General features: G+C 45.4%; 2 protein-coding genes across 6 annotated transcripts in view; one reads left to right on the top strand and one right to left on the bottom strand.

Annotated features, from left to right (window-relative positions):
- Window positions 1-15,383, top strand: part of MRPS16 (mitochondrial ribosomal protein S16) — a 317,894-nt gene that overhangs the window by 13,355 nt on the left and 289,156 nt on the right. The gene's annotated exons all lie outside the window — the stretch shown is intronic.
- The window catches only part of MEGF6 (multiple EGF like domains 6), a 206,840-nt gene that overhangs the window by 87,249 nt on the left and 104,208 nt on the right, over window positions 1-15,383 (bottom strand). Inside the window, exon 1 of one of the 5 annotated variants that reach the window (XM_079986729.1) lies at window positions 7,926-8,400. The exons of the other annotated variants lie outside the window; for them this stretch is intronic. Within the exon in view, the coding sequence (XP_079842855.1) occupies window positions 7,926-8,100 (175 nt within the window). The 5' untranslated portion in view covers window positions 8,101-8,400. Of the gene's footprint in view, window positions 1-7,925; window positions 8,401-15,383 lie in introns of those variants that run through there. 5 annotated transcript variants of the gene reach the window in all.

Genomic DNA, 15,383 nt, shown 5'->3' with positions numbered 1-15,383 from the left:
GATGCTTATCTTCTGTTCTGGTTTTGGAGCATGGCTTCCCCCCTTTTTTCCTTTTGCAGTGGGGCGGGGAGAAGAGGCTTCCTCACAAATGTCCTCCTTCCATTTGGCCTTCTGCCCAGAAAGAAACGCACCAAGGCAAACACAGAAGATGCAGACAAAAGGCGTTTCCTGCCAGCAGAGAAATGGTGATGGACAGTGTCTTTATATTTATTTTATTGCCCCTGTAGGGGTCAGTGGAGCCACCACTGAGAGAAGCTATCTCACCTCCCCCAAATGGTTCTTGCGGTTAATGAGAAGGGGCGCTTCTAGGACGTGGTCCAAATCCGGTTGCCCTCAATTGACAGGGACCCGGCCTTGTGGTCCAAAACGCTCTCAACTGGGCACAGAGAAACTTCAAAAGCACGGCCAAGAAAGGTTGGCACTCGCTCTTTTCCCAGCGTCCTGCTGGGAAATGATCAGATCCTCCTGCTTCAACTTCTGCACTGAAAAGGTTCAGAATCATCTGTCATGTTTCAAGGGAAACCGGGGGAATGCATTGAGACATTTCACAAGCTTTCGTTTGGTTGAGTGTTCAAAGGCAGAAAGAGAAGGAACACAAAGATAAATTGTGTTGCAAACAGATTGTTGGCGGGAGGGCAGGAATCAAGAGTCAGAATCAAGGTGTGCTTGTCCTCAGTTCAACTTTGCGCTCTTCTTTTCAACAGGGCTATGGAGGCCATTTGTTTTCAAAATGTTCCCCACTTTTCTTTATTAAAAACAAAACGAATTCAACGCAGCTTATGGACAATGATGAAGACAGAGCAATCCTAGCATGGTCTTACAAAATGGCAAACTACATCTCTTCATCCTTGTGCACCTATGTATTAGGTGTGAGGAACCTCCAATGTGATCTTGCATAGGTCACTGTCCAAACCTCTGAACTCTCCCCAGGCCTAACCTCCTCTCCCCAGACCCTGTTTTGCATCCTCCTTGGGTGTTTTTGCCTGGCTAGAATGTGCCCTTGAACCCCAATAGTGTGCCTTGCTTGTCTGGATGGAGGCGGGCGAGCGAGGAGGATGCAAGGGTGTTTACATGAACTAGCCTAATGTAGAGACACCACCTTGCCAACAAAGATCCGTATAGTTAAAGCTATGGTTTTCCCAGTAGTGCTGTATGGAAGTGAGAGCTGGACCACAAAGAAGGCTGATCGCCGAAAAATTGATGCTTTTGAATTATGGTGCTGGAGAAGACTCTTGAAAGTCCCGTGGACTGCAAGAAGATCAAACCTATCCATTCTTAAGGAAATCAGCCCTGAGTGCTCACTGGAAGGACAGATCCTGAAGCTGAGGCTCCAATACTTTGGCCACCTCATGAGAAGAGAAGACTCCCTGGAAAAGACCCTGAAGTTGAGAAAGATTGAGGGCACAAGGAGAAGGGGACAACAGAGGACGAGATGGTTGGACAGTGTTCTTGAAGCTACCAGCATGAGTTTGACCAGGAGTGCCTGGCGTGCTCTGGTCCATGGGATCATGAAGAGTCGGACACTACTAAACGACTAAACAACAACAGCCTAATGTAGAAAGATAAAATTTGCAGTCAATGCTTTGTCCACTTTCCCCCAATGCTAGTATATGGCCCCGAGATGGTTATATGTGAGGGAAGGCGGCCCTCAGGCTGAAAAAGGTTTCCCCACCCCTAGCTTGGAATACCTCGACATCTCCAGGTAGCAATGGGAGAGGCCTCCATCCAAAACCCTGGAGAGTTGCTGCCAGCCATTGTGGATGATACTGAGGTATCTGAACCAGCCAGCTGGCTCAATCCAAGGTAGCTTCTAATGCTTCTACTCTTGGCTACTTTCAAGAGCAGACTACCCTCCCTCTCTATCTTCTTGTCAGATCAGAGGACACAGGGAAGAAGAGAACAGACCTCCTACCTCTCTCCACCAGTTTATTCTCCTGTAATGGGCAGCCTTCAGGTCTCTCCTTGGCCTCTTCCCTCCCTTCAGGTTGCTCAGGCTCCTAAACCACCAAAAGGCAGTACAAGGCTTGCAGCTTCTTATCAGCCCCAACCCTACCCACCTGCAGCCCATACTGGCTTAATGCTGTTGGGGGTCAATTGTCAGCAAGCAGGTGGTCTAGCAGCTACAAATGTAGGAAGCTGTCTTTACAGAGTCAGATCGTAAGTCCATCTGGCTCAAGAGTCTCTTTATCAACACTGAGTCCCCAGCCAGTGTAGCCAGGGGTCAGGGGATGATGGCACTAGTTGTCCAAATGGCATCAGGGGACCCAAGTTTGAAGAACACTGGTCTACAATGAGTAGCCGTGTTTCTCCAAGGTCTCATGAAGACATTTCACTCAGCTGAAAGCGGGGTTGTCAGGGATCGAACCAGGAACTTCCTGCATGCAAAGCTGATGCTTTACCACTAAGCTGCAGCCCTTCCCACTATATCTCATTGACCAGTTGACCAGAGGGAACATCACCCCTTTTTCAGATCCTGAAGGAGAGGCTCCCGGCGGAGAAAAGATGCTTTTGGGACCCCCGGGGTGAGTGCAGAGCGGGCTGCTGGTCTCACCCTCCCACCTCTTAATTTTCATAACCGAATCTTCATTAGCATAATTGGCCAGTCTTGCATATGTTGGGATTTTTCCTCGGCAGCGTATTCCGACAACGGTGAGTGCGAGAGCGATGTTTAAAATGTGCTGCGCATGGATAGCTCACAGGGATAATTAGTGAGGGCAGATGAGGCAGAAGTAAAACGGTTACAATAGAATAGAATGCCATTACCCTTGTGGCTGAAAGGCGTTTGGCGTGAACGAGTTTCTAAGATTAGCCCATCGAAAGGGCTCGGATGATTACTGGGCCAACAAGAGGGGTAGGTTTTTTTATCGGTATTGATCCGCCTCTCCAACCAAACAGATAATGGCTACTGGTTTGGATTAAGGTAGGAATGGGCACCCCCTTATGTACTGAAGGGGAGCGCCACCCATCAGCCATGACCCTGCTAGGAGGGCAGGCAAAGGAGCCCCACACACAAGTCCCTCCACATGAGAGAGGTTTGTAATCGGCACATGACTGGTGAGGGGCATTGGTGATGGGTGTGGCAGCAGGATGTGGCTGATGTGTACCACTGTCCCTCAATATATGCAGGACCTCTATGCCAAGCAGGGTTGCATGGTCAGTGGGTGTGGCTGGGCTAGCCCACACTGCTTCCGTGCTCTTTTAATGCCTGGACTCTCCTCCTGTTGCGTGATAAGCACATGCTCCTGTTCATGTATACGTCTGACCACACTTTGAAATTCGTACTTCTCTGAATCTTGCAGGCACGTAATCAAATGTACAAAAATGCATATACTGGGGTGAAGTGTGTAAAAAAAGAAATGTGTATATTTGTGAAAATAGCATTCCAAAATGCATTGTGTTGGGGGGAATCACTTTGCAAACATGCACAAATTCAGCAAAATGCCATACCAAAAATGTATATATTAGGAGAAATTTGCACTAAAATGCTGCTGGGTTTTCACAGGGACATTTGTTTTAACAAGGAGTTTTCAAAATGATGGGGAAATGTAGACAGATGAGTTGCAGGCTGGAAAAATGAGAGACTGAAAAAATGAGACCGAAACCACAATTGACAGACTGGCCCATCCCTGGCGAGGACGGGCGTCCTCAGCTCACCTGCTCCGATTACAAACTTGAAGCAACAGAAACCTTTGCTTGAAGTTATGAATGAAGGAAATGGGAAGGAGCTGGGGCAGGAATGATGTGCCAACTGATAATTAAAGTGATTCCCCCGCCCCTCAAAGGCATGGGCACAAAAACACCCTTAAACCAGATTAATCATGTTGATCAACTTCTTTGACTAGGCTCTGTACAAATTCTTTGGCTCTAGCAGAACCCAAGAAAACGTGGCAAAAGTGCCAGGCAGAGGCAGACATCAGCACAGACTGCCATGGCCCAGGGGCACCACTGCAGCCAAGGGGTGCGCAGACCTCTCTGGCACTGGAGCTGTGAGCCGCTCCTCAAATGAGAATCAATATAGCTCGCAGGACTTACGCAGAGCTGCAAAACCTAAACCTTGCTGGGAAATTTCAGTTTGTGCAATTAAAGTGGATTCAAGGACAATGTTGCCCGAGAGCCACAAATCTATGAAAAGAGAAGAAACAGGCTTGAAGAATGATGGGGAGATGCATTCTGTTTATTATTTATTTGTTGCACCCTGGAGCTCATGGTGGTTTACATGCTTCTCTTCCTCCTTATTTAATCCCCACAGCAACCCCGTGAGGTAGGTCAGGCTCCATGTGAGTGACTGGCCACCAAGGTGATCTTCGTGGTCAAGAAGAGGTGACGACTTCTTCAGAGGACATGTAAGGGAAGCATGATGTCGCATATGTGATGTCACAGGGAGCCAGGGGGTGGAGCCAAACACCCTCTGAAAATTGAGGGAGCCCGGTCCCTTTAAAAAATACATGAGGGGAACTGCCTTGGCCCATAGGAATCGGTGCCTATGAGGCTAAGGAGGGATTTGAACCCTGGTCTCTCCCAGGTCCTAGTCCGACACACGTCAAATGCAATTTTCAAATGCATTGAAAACCGGGATGAAGCAATGCAAGCACATCCAAATGGATACAGAATGAATGCTCATTGTTATATAATGTTCCTGCTCCTATACAGTGGTATCTCTGGTTGCGAACGGGATCTGTTCCGGAGGCCTGTTCGCAACCTGAAAAGCTCACAACCTGAAGCGCCGTATCTGTGCAGGTGCGTGTCACAATTTGGTGCTTGTGCGCATGCACGAAGGGCGAAACCCGGAAGTAACCCTTTCCAGTACTTCTGGGTCACCACGGGACGCAACCTGAAAAAACGTAACATGAAGCAAACATAACATGAGGTATGACTGTATTGCTGAATTCCCTCCCAAGGGAAGCCAGACTGGCTCCCTCCTCATTCTCTTTCTGCCTGCCTTCCTTCTTACCTTCCTGTTCAGATAGGCCTTTGGAAACGAAGGTGCAGGCTATGCTGATAATTGAACGGCTGTTGGGACAAACACCATTTTAAATACTGGTTTTAGTTGCATTGTGCTGTGTTTTAATTGATGCTTTTAATTTGTTGGTTTTAGCCTTCTTTATTTTATAACTGATTTTATTTTTTAATGTCACAAGCTGGCTTGTATTCCAGCTTGGGAGAAAGGTGAGATGGAAGTACGTTACTTAAATAAACAGTAAGTAAATAAATTACAACAAATGCTCAATAGAGACCAGAAATTATCTAAATGCTGCATAATCCTTGTGCAAGCAAATCAGGAGGAATGCTCAGTAAATAGGTCAACTGGAGGAGCCCTAAGTCACCTTTAAAACATAGAAGTGCACGCACATGCATGTGTGCACTATAAAGGTCGAAACCTTTTAGCTTGTTCTTGCAGGAAATGTGCTCCAAGCTATTAACAGGGTGGCGGAGATGGGGGAACTTTACTTTTACATTGCAAATCCTCTGGTTCTTTTCTTTCCATGTGAGCAGGGGCCATTTATGCCTCAGAAGATGATTTGTTGTTGCGTTTTATTCCGCTCTACCACTCTACAGAGGAAGCTTGCTGGTTGGCACACTTGGCACAGTGCCCCCCTCCGCAATAGCTGCCAGTGCTTCTTTAGCACTTTTCAGAACAGAAAACAAAAATGGGATGTTCCAGAGCTGCAGCCATGAACAATTTTGCCTGGCTTTCTTAGTTACAGAGTTACAGCTGCTCAGAAGCTGCCACTACACAGTCAGGCACGAAAGCACACTCCAATGGGGCTGCATGATGACATCCTTACATTTTTATTATATAGAGAGAAATATTGCAGCTCAGTGAAGATATGGGACGGATGAGACTATACATGCGGAAGTGACACAGATATAGTGTAGGCAACACTCCACTAGATGGACAAATAGTCTGACAGTACAAGGCAGATTCAAATGCTTCTATATCTTAAGGGCTGTAGGTCATTGATAGAGCATCTGCTTTACACACAGAAAGTTTGAGGTTCAATCCCCAAATTCTGCAGTTTGAAAAAAGGAACGTGCAGCAGGAAATATCTCTATCTGAGACTCCAGAGAGCCTCTGCCTGTCAGCACAGATAATAGTTGGCTTTCTGAACCAATGGGTTGACTGAATAAGCTTGTTCACACATTATACCGAACACATGCACAAGCTGTCTCCACACACGCCTAAGTCTTTGTGTGGAAGAGCACATGTGGTTGAGCTGTACTACTAAACTATAGCGTAGACAGTAACCTCCTTAGATGTTGCGTGTGAATGCCTATATGAATGTACAGCTTAACTAATTAATTTACAAAGCCCTGAACAACTTAGGTCCTTAGGGATCACCTGAACCCTCATATTTCAACTCAATCACAGAGAACATCTGCCGGAGCATTGCTGGTCATTGCCAGAGTTGGTGAGGCTTATTTGACAACAAAAGGGAACCCAGCCTTTAGTGTTATTGGCCTGGTCCTGTTAAACACTCTGCCAATAGAGATTCAGCAGGAGCCTTCTGCATCAGCTTTCCAACACCTGGTGAAAACTTTTTCTGTGCTGTCAGGCTTACACAGGCAATTAAGAATAGTTTCCTGATCTCTGATTTTAACTTTTTATATCTGGTTTATATTGTACAGTTTTAGTTCTATCTAAAACCGTAGAACTTTCTTTATGTATGCTACAGCAGCAGAACTTTCTTTATGTATGCTACAGCAGCAGCAAGAATACTCATCGCAAAGTATTGGAAGACACAAGATCTACCCACCCTGGAAGAATGGCAGATGAAAGTAATGGACTATATGGAATTGGCGGAAATGACTGGCAGAATCCGAGACCAGGGAGAAGAGTTGGTGGAAGAAGACTGGAAGAAATTCAAAGATTATTTACAGAAACACTATAAAATTTTTGAATGTTAATGAGGCTGGAATGAAATGAAGTGGTTTTAGCAATAAGGTAAAATAGGAGTATGTAAAACTGGATTGATATTAGACGAAAATTTGAAGTCATAATAGGTGAAGACAAAGAACTAAGAGTAAATAAAGAGGGTATGGATTTGCTGAACTAACTATTAACTGGAATACAAAAAAGGGAGGCATGAGGAAGTCATGAAAATAAGCAAATGAATGATAAGATATCAGAATGAGGGATTTATTTATTTTTATTTTTCTTTCTATGTTAAATTTTGGTTTTTGTATCCTCTTTGTGTGTTTTTTGTTTACTGTGTATTGTTTTGTAACCCTTTTTCTTTTTGTTAAAACTTAATAAATATGATTTAAAATACATATATATATTGTACGGTTTTAGGTAGCATTGCTGTGAACTGTTTCAATGCTTTCTTTATGAATTAACGATCTATAAATAGTTTTCTTAACTAACGACTGTGTATACACACTGTATACTCCCTGAATGTAACAGGTGAACCCTCCCAGGATAATGTGACTTTATACCATGGAAAACACCCCAGCTTGGTAGGATTGGAAAGGGACCCCAAGGGTCATCAAGTCCAACTCTCTGAAAATGCAAGAATCACGGCTAACATATCCCTGACAGATGGCCATCCAATCTCTGTTTTAAAATCTGCCATGAAGGAGAGTCCGCCACCTTCTGTGGGAGCCCATTCCACTCTCAAACAGCTCTCCCCATCCAAAAGTCACCTCTCATCATATATATATATATATATATGTGCTAATAGCAAACTATCAATCAAGTTGATTAGTGAAATGCAGTTAAGGATTAAAGGGCCCATCCCCTCCAGACAAGGAAGGCCAATCATACCTGCTGTCATTTGAAAAAAAAATTATAAGAATCAGCCGGGATCCTATACCTGTCCCGAGGCAGGGGAGAGAGAAAAGATTCATGCATTTTAAAAGCTATGCTGTTGTACAGGCAGCCAACAGCGCCCCTAGAGTTGTGAACAAAACAAGCTGTACCTTACCTGGCCTCCGCTCAGAGTGGCCCACGCTGCCGTATCCTGCCTGCCCCAAATAGCACGGGTAACAGTTTCTCCAGAGGTAGCGGTAGTGCAGGGCTGTAGCTTGGGGGATACTGTGCAAAACGGCTGCACAGCAGAATAGCAGTATCCAAAACTCTGCCGGCTGCTTGTGTCCCATAGCACAAAACCTAATCCGATTTTAATTAATTATTTTTTTAAAAAAAAAGTGCAGGGGGGGGGCTGGAGAGGTTTAAGAAAAGCCAGACCCCAGCGCAGCAGAAGGAAAATGGTTAAGCTGCAAGGTTTCCATGTGCATGCATGGGAAATGCTTTTAAAAGAGAGAGAGAGTTGCAAAGCAAATCCCTCTCCTCTCTGCTCAAACGTTGCTATTGTTTGCAGCTTGGAGACAAATTCCTTCGGTGAGGATGCCCTGATGTACACACCATGTCCCTGTGAAACAGCTTACAAGCACACATGTCGTTGGGGAGGAGGCTTTTCAGAGCAACCCTCCCACACGGACTCCTCTATTAAAAAAAAGTGAATGTTCTCAACTTTCGATCCGCCCCCTGCAGGTAAAAAAGACCAAACCCACAGTGGCTTTTCTGCCCCCTTCTTCTCTCTCACAACACAAATTATCTTTCTCTCCCCTATTCTATCTGGGCTACTCTAAGAAAAGAAAAGAAAAAAGTGTGACACTGCATCACACACACACACACACAAAATTATGCCTGAGAAGCAAAAGAATTCTGGCTGATGGGCTCTGGGGCATTATTGAGTTCCTGGCTTGGGGCCAATCTGGATTCTAAAATTGGCCATGTAAACAAGAAAAGAAACCAGGAGAGTCAGGGAGGAAAGGGGAGGGCGGTCTTTAAATCAACACCACATTTTGGAAAGTCCTGCTTAGAATCAGTGAAATATTATTCCAAAGTTCTCTCTCTCTCTCTCTCTCTCTCTCCCCACACACGCACGCGCACGCGCGCACGCGCGCACACACACACACACACACACACTCCGGGAAGGAGTTTTGCTTTTTGAGACAATGAAATACTCCCCAACTGAATATTTCAAAGCCAAATGGGAGAAAGTCACACCAAATTGAAAGGGTTATATTAATCCTATGCAAGGTAGACAAATTGAAAATAATGGACACGACAAACAGGCTCACCACTGTGACTAAGGTTGGCTACAACCCATTCTTATCGAGTTAGCCCTACTCAGGGTAGACCCATTGAAATCAATGTATCTAGCCATGTCCAGTAATTTCCACTGATCTATTCGGGAGGGGGGCTAACATTAGATACAACCTATTTTTGTTGTTTTGTTTTTGTTGTTTTGTTGTTCTGTTTTTCTGGACAAATTGGTCTGCATATTTTAATCACGCTTTATATAAAATAAGACTTGTACACCATTTGGAGGTTTGTTTGGTATGTGTTTTTTTAGGTTTGTACATTTTCTAAATAAATAAATGTCCACCCAAAACAGCTTGCAATCAGTAATGACACAAGGATTAAAACAGTAATACGAAATTGAAAAACTTGAAACTACAACTCAGCAACACACACAGACACAGAGAGAAAAAGAGTGTCAGAAAAAAATAATTCAGTCAGACTCATTGCCCAGCTAATCTGCATAATGACCAGAAGACCAAGTTGGAGGGGGGGGAGATAGTTCTTCAGGTATGTCTGAAAAGCTAGAAATGTAGAGATTTGAGATTTGACATGGGCCTAATGGAAGGGAATCCCACAGCCCTGGGGCTCTCTCCCTTGTGGAACACCTACCCAATCAACCTATGGGAAGAACCTTTGAAGCAAACCTTAAATTGCAGGCAGGGATGTTGTGGGGGCAAGCAGTCCAATAAGTAGCTTGGGGATTCAAATGCAAAATGCAACACTTTCAACTGAGTTTGGAAACCCAAAGGTTTGGGAGTGTAGCTTATTAGGATTTAAAATAAAATAAAAATATGGACTAATAAATATCCCATTTCATTTGCAGCCTTATAAACACAGTCGGGTTATTTTATATGTTTTTTCCATATTTTCTCAAAGTTGCATAGTTAAATTTAGGTTCTTGGAATGTAAAGACCCTTTGTTGACTGGTATTGAATTGGTATTCTTTGGGATACAAAAGGCATTGTGTAGACAAGGTGCAAATATCATTTATCTGGCGCAGTATTTGACAGACTGGGCCACTTCAAAGCCTGTTCATGGGAGGCACTGAGTTGTATCCAGTGCAAGTCTTACTCACAGTAGACCCATTCAGTAACTTAAGACCTATGACTAACTTAGGCTTATTAATTTCAATAGGTCTGTTTTGAGTAGGATTCAGCAGGATACAACCCACATAAGCAGAGCCTGCTGGATCATGCCAATGGCCAACATCCTGTTCTCATAGTGGCCAACTGGATGCCTTTGGGAAACCCACAAACAGGACTCGAGCACAACAGCACTCTCCCCTCCTGTGGTCTCCAGCAACTGGTCCTTGGAAGCACCCTGCCTCTGATGGTGGAAAGAGAACATAGCCATCCCAGCTAGTAGCCATTGGAAGCCTCATCCGCCATGAATTTGTCAACCTTCTGAAGATCTCCAAGTTGGTTGCCATCACGGAATCTTGTGGGAGTGAGTTCCGTAGTCTAACTATGAGCTACATGAAGAAGTCCTTTCTTCTATCTGCCTTGAATCTTCCAACCTTCAACGCCACTGGCTGTCCACAAGTCCTACCTAGTGCTAGTGAGGATTCCCCGCTGGCTCCTCAAAAGCTCTTTTCATCTTACCTTGACAACAAGAACTGGCCTGCCCCACTAAGACCCAACTATCTGCACTAATCCATGCGTGAACAGCAATCCACACATATTTCTGAACAGGGGTGGGCGGAGGGGGCACTCAGTGAGTCATCCAGCTTCACAGCCTTGAATCGTACGCATCTGACCACATGCTCACTCATGGTTGGGTGAGGCCGTGCGGAAAGGGTACGCTGCCAAGACGAGCGGCTTTTGTGTGCTCCGTGCACACACTTGGCTAAGCACACCCACAGCTCCGCGCATGTTATGCAGGAAGGAATCTGTCAAACCTTTCAGGGCGTGACTGCCTGCGTCACACCCACCCAACGTTATTTGGATGGGCACCCTGGTGCAAGCCGGCAAAGAACAGAGGGTTCTCTTGGGAAATATGAAGCCATGCAGGAACCTGCCTCTGGAATGAACATGGCAACAGAACAGTGAACACACAGAACTGTTTTGAATAACGTAAAGGTGGAACTTGCTCTTGTTACAATTATATACAGTGGTACCTCAGGTTACAGACACTTCAGGTTACAGACACTTCAGGTTACAGACTCCGCTAACCCAGAAATAGTACCTCGGGTTAAGAACTTTGCTTCAGAATCAGAACAGAAATTGCCCGGCAGCAGCGGAAGACCCATTAGCTAAAGTGATACCTCAGGTTAAGAACAGTTTCAGGTTAAGAACGGACCTCCAGAACAAATTAAGTTCTTAACCCGAGGTACCACTGTATATATAAAATAGTCACACTTCCAGGTAACAGCCTGAAGCAGAGAAGCCTACATGGATTTGACTGCACAAATTAATCAGCCCTGGGCTTCTTCCAGATACTTGCACAATTCCTTCCTTTTCTGTCTGCATTGATTTAATTTACCCAAAACACTACTAGGCATGATTCTGAAGATCAGGGGTGGGGAACCTCCAGCCCAGGGGCAAAAGGTGGCCTTGCATGCTCCTTGTTAAATTCTCAGGTAATAGAAGACAAGGTTACTCACTTCATAGGCTCAGAACAAGAGGCTGTTTCTTGGAGAACACAGCAGCATCCATTTGCCTTGCATCGATCTGCACAGTAGTGTTACAGGTGCCACACAACACTCGTTTTTAATTTGTAAGAAATGGGTATTTTATTCCTCGGGGGCACAATGGGTCAGTAGGTGGTTTGAGCCCGCCCAGGTCAGAATTCCTGCATTGCAGGGGGTTGGACTAGATGAGCTTTGGGGTCCTTTCCAACTCTACAATTGTTTGGTTCTGTAATTCTAATCTGGTAGCACCTTCGCTGGATTTCCCTGTACCCTTTTCCCTGTGCTTCAGGCGCTTTCCCCTGTGCTCTTCTTGGCGTCTGCTGTAAACTGTTTTTGTTTAGACAAGCCGACCCAGACATGCAGAATGCTTGATCTGTTTTTAGTTTATTGCTGATTTTATCATCTGAATGTTTCAAAAGAGTTGTCTTTACTGCTCTTACTGGTAATTTTATTGTTTTCCTCTCTTTGTAAACTACTTTCTTTTTTTTAACCATTAAGCTGTGCATGAATTTTCTGAAATAATTTCATACTTATTAAGTAAGTAAATAAAGACTGCGTAGGAAAAAGGAGGGAGATGCAAGGACAAGCCAAAAGGTGGCAACTTAGTTTCAGTCCATAACAACTGGAGACAATATTTAACCTAGTCTCAAGCCATGACTATGGCACTGTGGGTTAAACCACAGAGCCTAGGACTTGACGATCGGAAGCTCGGCGGTTCGAATCCCCGCGACGGGGTGAGCTCCCATTGCTCAGTCCCTGCTCCTGCCAACCTAGCAGTTTGAAAGCATGTCAAAGTGCAAGTAGATAAATAAGTACCACTCCAGCGGGAAGGTAAACGGCGTTTCCGTGCGCTGCTCTGGTTCGCCAGATGCAGCTTAGTCATGCTGGCCACATGACCGGGAAGCTGTACGCTGGCTCCCTCGGCCAATAAAGCGAGATGGGCGCCACAACCCTAGAGTCAGTCATGACTGGACCTAATGGTCAGGGGTCCCTTTACCTTTACCAAGCCATGACTATACCTCTCTCTAACAGGTTGTTGAGACTGCCCAGGCCAATGCAACCCTCCCTAGGCCACGCATCTCATTGGCCCTGTACAAAGATAAGAAGCATGACTTCTGCCCCACCCACTTTGGCCCCTGTCCCCACCCACCACCAACATGCAGCCCCTAATAGCTTGCCAATGAAATAATGTGGTCCTCAGGACAGAAAAGTTTCCCTGTCCCTGTTATAAATGCAGGCTATAAAACAACTGCCCTCCGCACATGGGTTTGCATCTCATGCAAAGATTATTTGCATTCATCGCTCCACCCGCCTTTTCCTTTGGCCCTGCCCACCACTCGACCGTGGTCCCCAGAAGGTAGCCCGGAATGAAATGTGGCCCTCAGGGTAGAAAAAATTGCACATTCTTGGTTCGGTTAAAAATTTAAAAACTTAAAAGCAGGGATAAGGAATCAGCTGGCTCCTTGAGCTTTCTTAATGACATTGCAATGGTCAGGATATTTTAAATCAAGACACTGCTTATTCATATGAGAAGGCCCTTAAACCTTGCTAAGAATCTTAAAACATCCCTCTCCCTGCCCCATAGGCTCCTGCCCCCCAACGCAGCAATCTCTTTGGATGGAGCCAGATTTCCTTAGGCATTTTTTATTTTCATTCTTTTTTCACCATGAATTCTTTCCTCGGGAGCTTGAGCCAGAGCTGGGAACCCAGCAAGTATCCTCGCTGCACTTTCTTGTGTGTTCTTGCGAGAACAATTAAATGCAAATGTTACTCCGCTGAGACATATACTCTCCCTCTCCCTCCCCCCCCCGCCCCCGCCACTGCCCATTAATCAGTCACAGAAGCTCTCTTTGGCGGCTGAAGAAATCGAAACCCACCCACATGCCCAAGCGGCAGATACACAAGCAAACCTTCCTTGGTTTTTTTTTATTAATACAACCTGTTGAAAGACAAGATTATCGGGCAAATTGCTCTGTTATGATGGCGGGGGCGATGGTTTTCCCAGTCTTTTCAGTGCTGGTGATGGAGACGATGGGATAAAGGAATGGGGAAGCAGGAAGCATGGATAAAGATCAAGGCAAAGCTCCGTCCCCCTTAGCTGGGCTCAGTTCTCTATGAAGAGGAGAGGTTTAGCCTCATTGACTCCTTGAAGTCCATTCATGGGTGGGCAGGCCTTCCCTGTGGAAGTTGTTACCTGAGCATCTGAAGGCTTTTACAAAAGCATCAATGCTTTTATTCACACAGCAAGCTAGAGACAAACCATTCCTGTGTGGCAGGAAAAGGATGCCTATGGTACGGTCAGTTTATTTCCCTGCAACTCATTTTCATTCAGTGTTCCAGTCCGGCCCATTTCCACAATGAGGGCATTTAAAACACACACACACGTGCAAGTGCACATTTAAATATGTAAAGAGAGAGAGTCGCTCTTGCACTCCGGTTCCGCTTGCAGGCTTCCCCTTCACATGTATTTCATAGAATCATAGAACTGAAGAATTGGAAGGGACACCCAAGCACCATCTAGTCCAGCCCTCTGAAGTGCCACTGTGAGAACAGAGTGCTGGACCAGGTGGGCCTTTGGCCTGATGCAGCATGTATTAGTGAAAATGACATGCCAAAAAGAAAAGAAAAATGCATTACATTGGGGAAAACTGTATTGCAAAAAAAATAAAAAATAAAAATCTGTACATTAGGTTGCATTGCATAGAAAAATGTGCGCTATTAGAAGGAATCCACACCTCATTGCTGATTAATTTTCATGGGGACTTTAAAAAAAAGAAGATTGTAAACTGATGTGGAAATGTGGAGAACTGAGCAAGAAAATCCGAAATGGACAGGTTAGCCCTGTCACAACAGGTAGTGCCTGAGTCCAGGTGTATTGTGAGAGAATTAAAATTAGGGTTTTGCACCAGATCTGGGCTAGATCCTGGGTTGACTTGGGATTCAGCAGGATTGGATTGAGGCAGCCTCTGTTCAGACCTACCTGGAACAATCCAGGGTGCTCAAAAGGGGGAGGGGGGTTGGCAGTGAGAAGGAGGGGAGGAGAAGGAGATGGAGACATCCAGGCAGCCTGTGTGCATGTTCTTCTCCCCTTCCACCATGTTTAATCAGGGTTAAAAACCCAAATTAAATACTGTGCACCTAGTTCAGGTTGGATTGAGATTGCTCCAGAACTCTGGATGAAGCCCCAAATCCAATCAGGGGACCTGTACACAATCCTAATTTAAACAGCATTTTCAGTGTTGACACCCATAGCAAAAGAATAGGCAGGCCTATCACAACCAAGGTAAGGGCTAAAGGGCCTTGTAAATGGGAGTGGGGGACCCTGGCAAGTGCCCCCTCAAACCTGGAGTCAGCCCCCCCCGTCGGTGTTTTGGGGGGCACAGGCAGCTGAGGGGTACTCTGTGTGCCCAACAATTTCCCCCCTTTTTTCCTTTTCAGCAGCAACGCTCATAAAAGCATAAATTGCTTTTCTGGAATGCTTTGTCGCATTGTGCCGCCGAGGAAAGGAAAGCTTCTCTTTCAGAATCACAGACATTTCCGCGGTATCGATTTGGCTGCGGAAAAATTCCAAATTAAAACGTGCGGTTTTGGAGCGCAATGAATACCATTTTGAAATGGTACACTGGGCTGGCCTGTGCCAGGAGCCAGAGAACACTTTTATGC

The sequence above is a fragment of the Podarcis cretensis genome (assembly GCF_951804945.1).
Source record: "Podarcis cretensis genome assembly, chromosome: 8".
NCBI lineage: Eukaryota > Metazoa > Chordata > Lepidosauria > Squamata > Lacertidae > Podarcis > Podarcis cretensis.
Note: the sequence above shows the minus strand (reverse complement) of the source record. Positions and strands in the feature narration are given on the sequence as shown.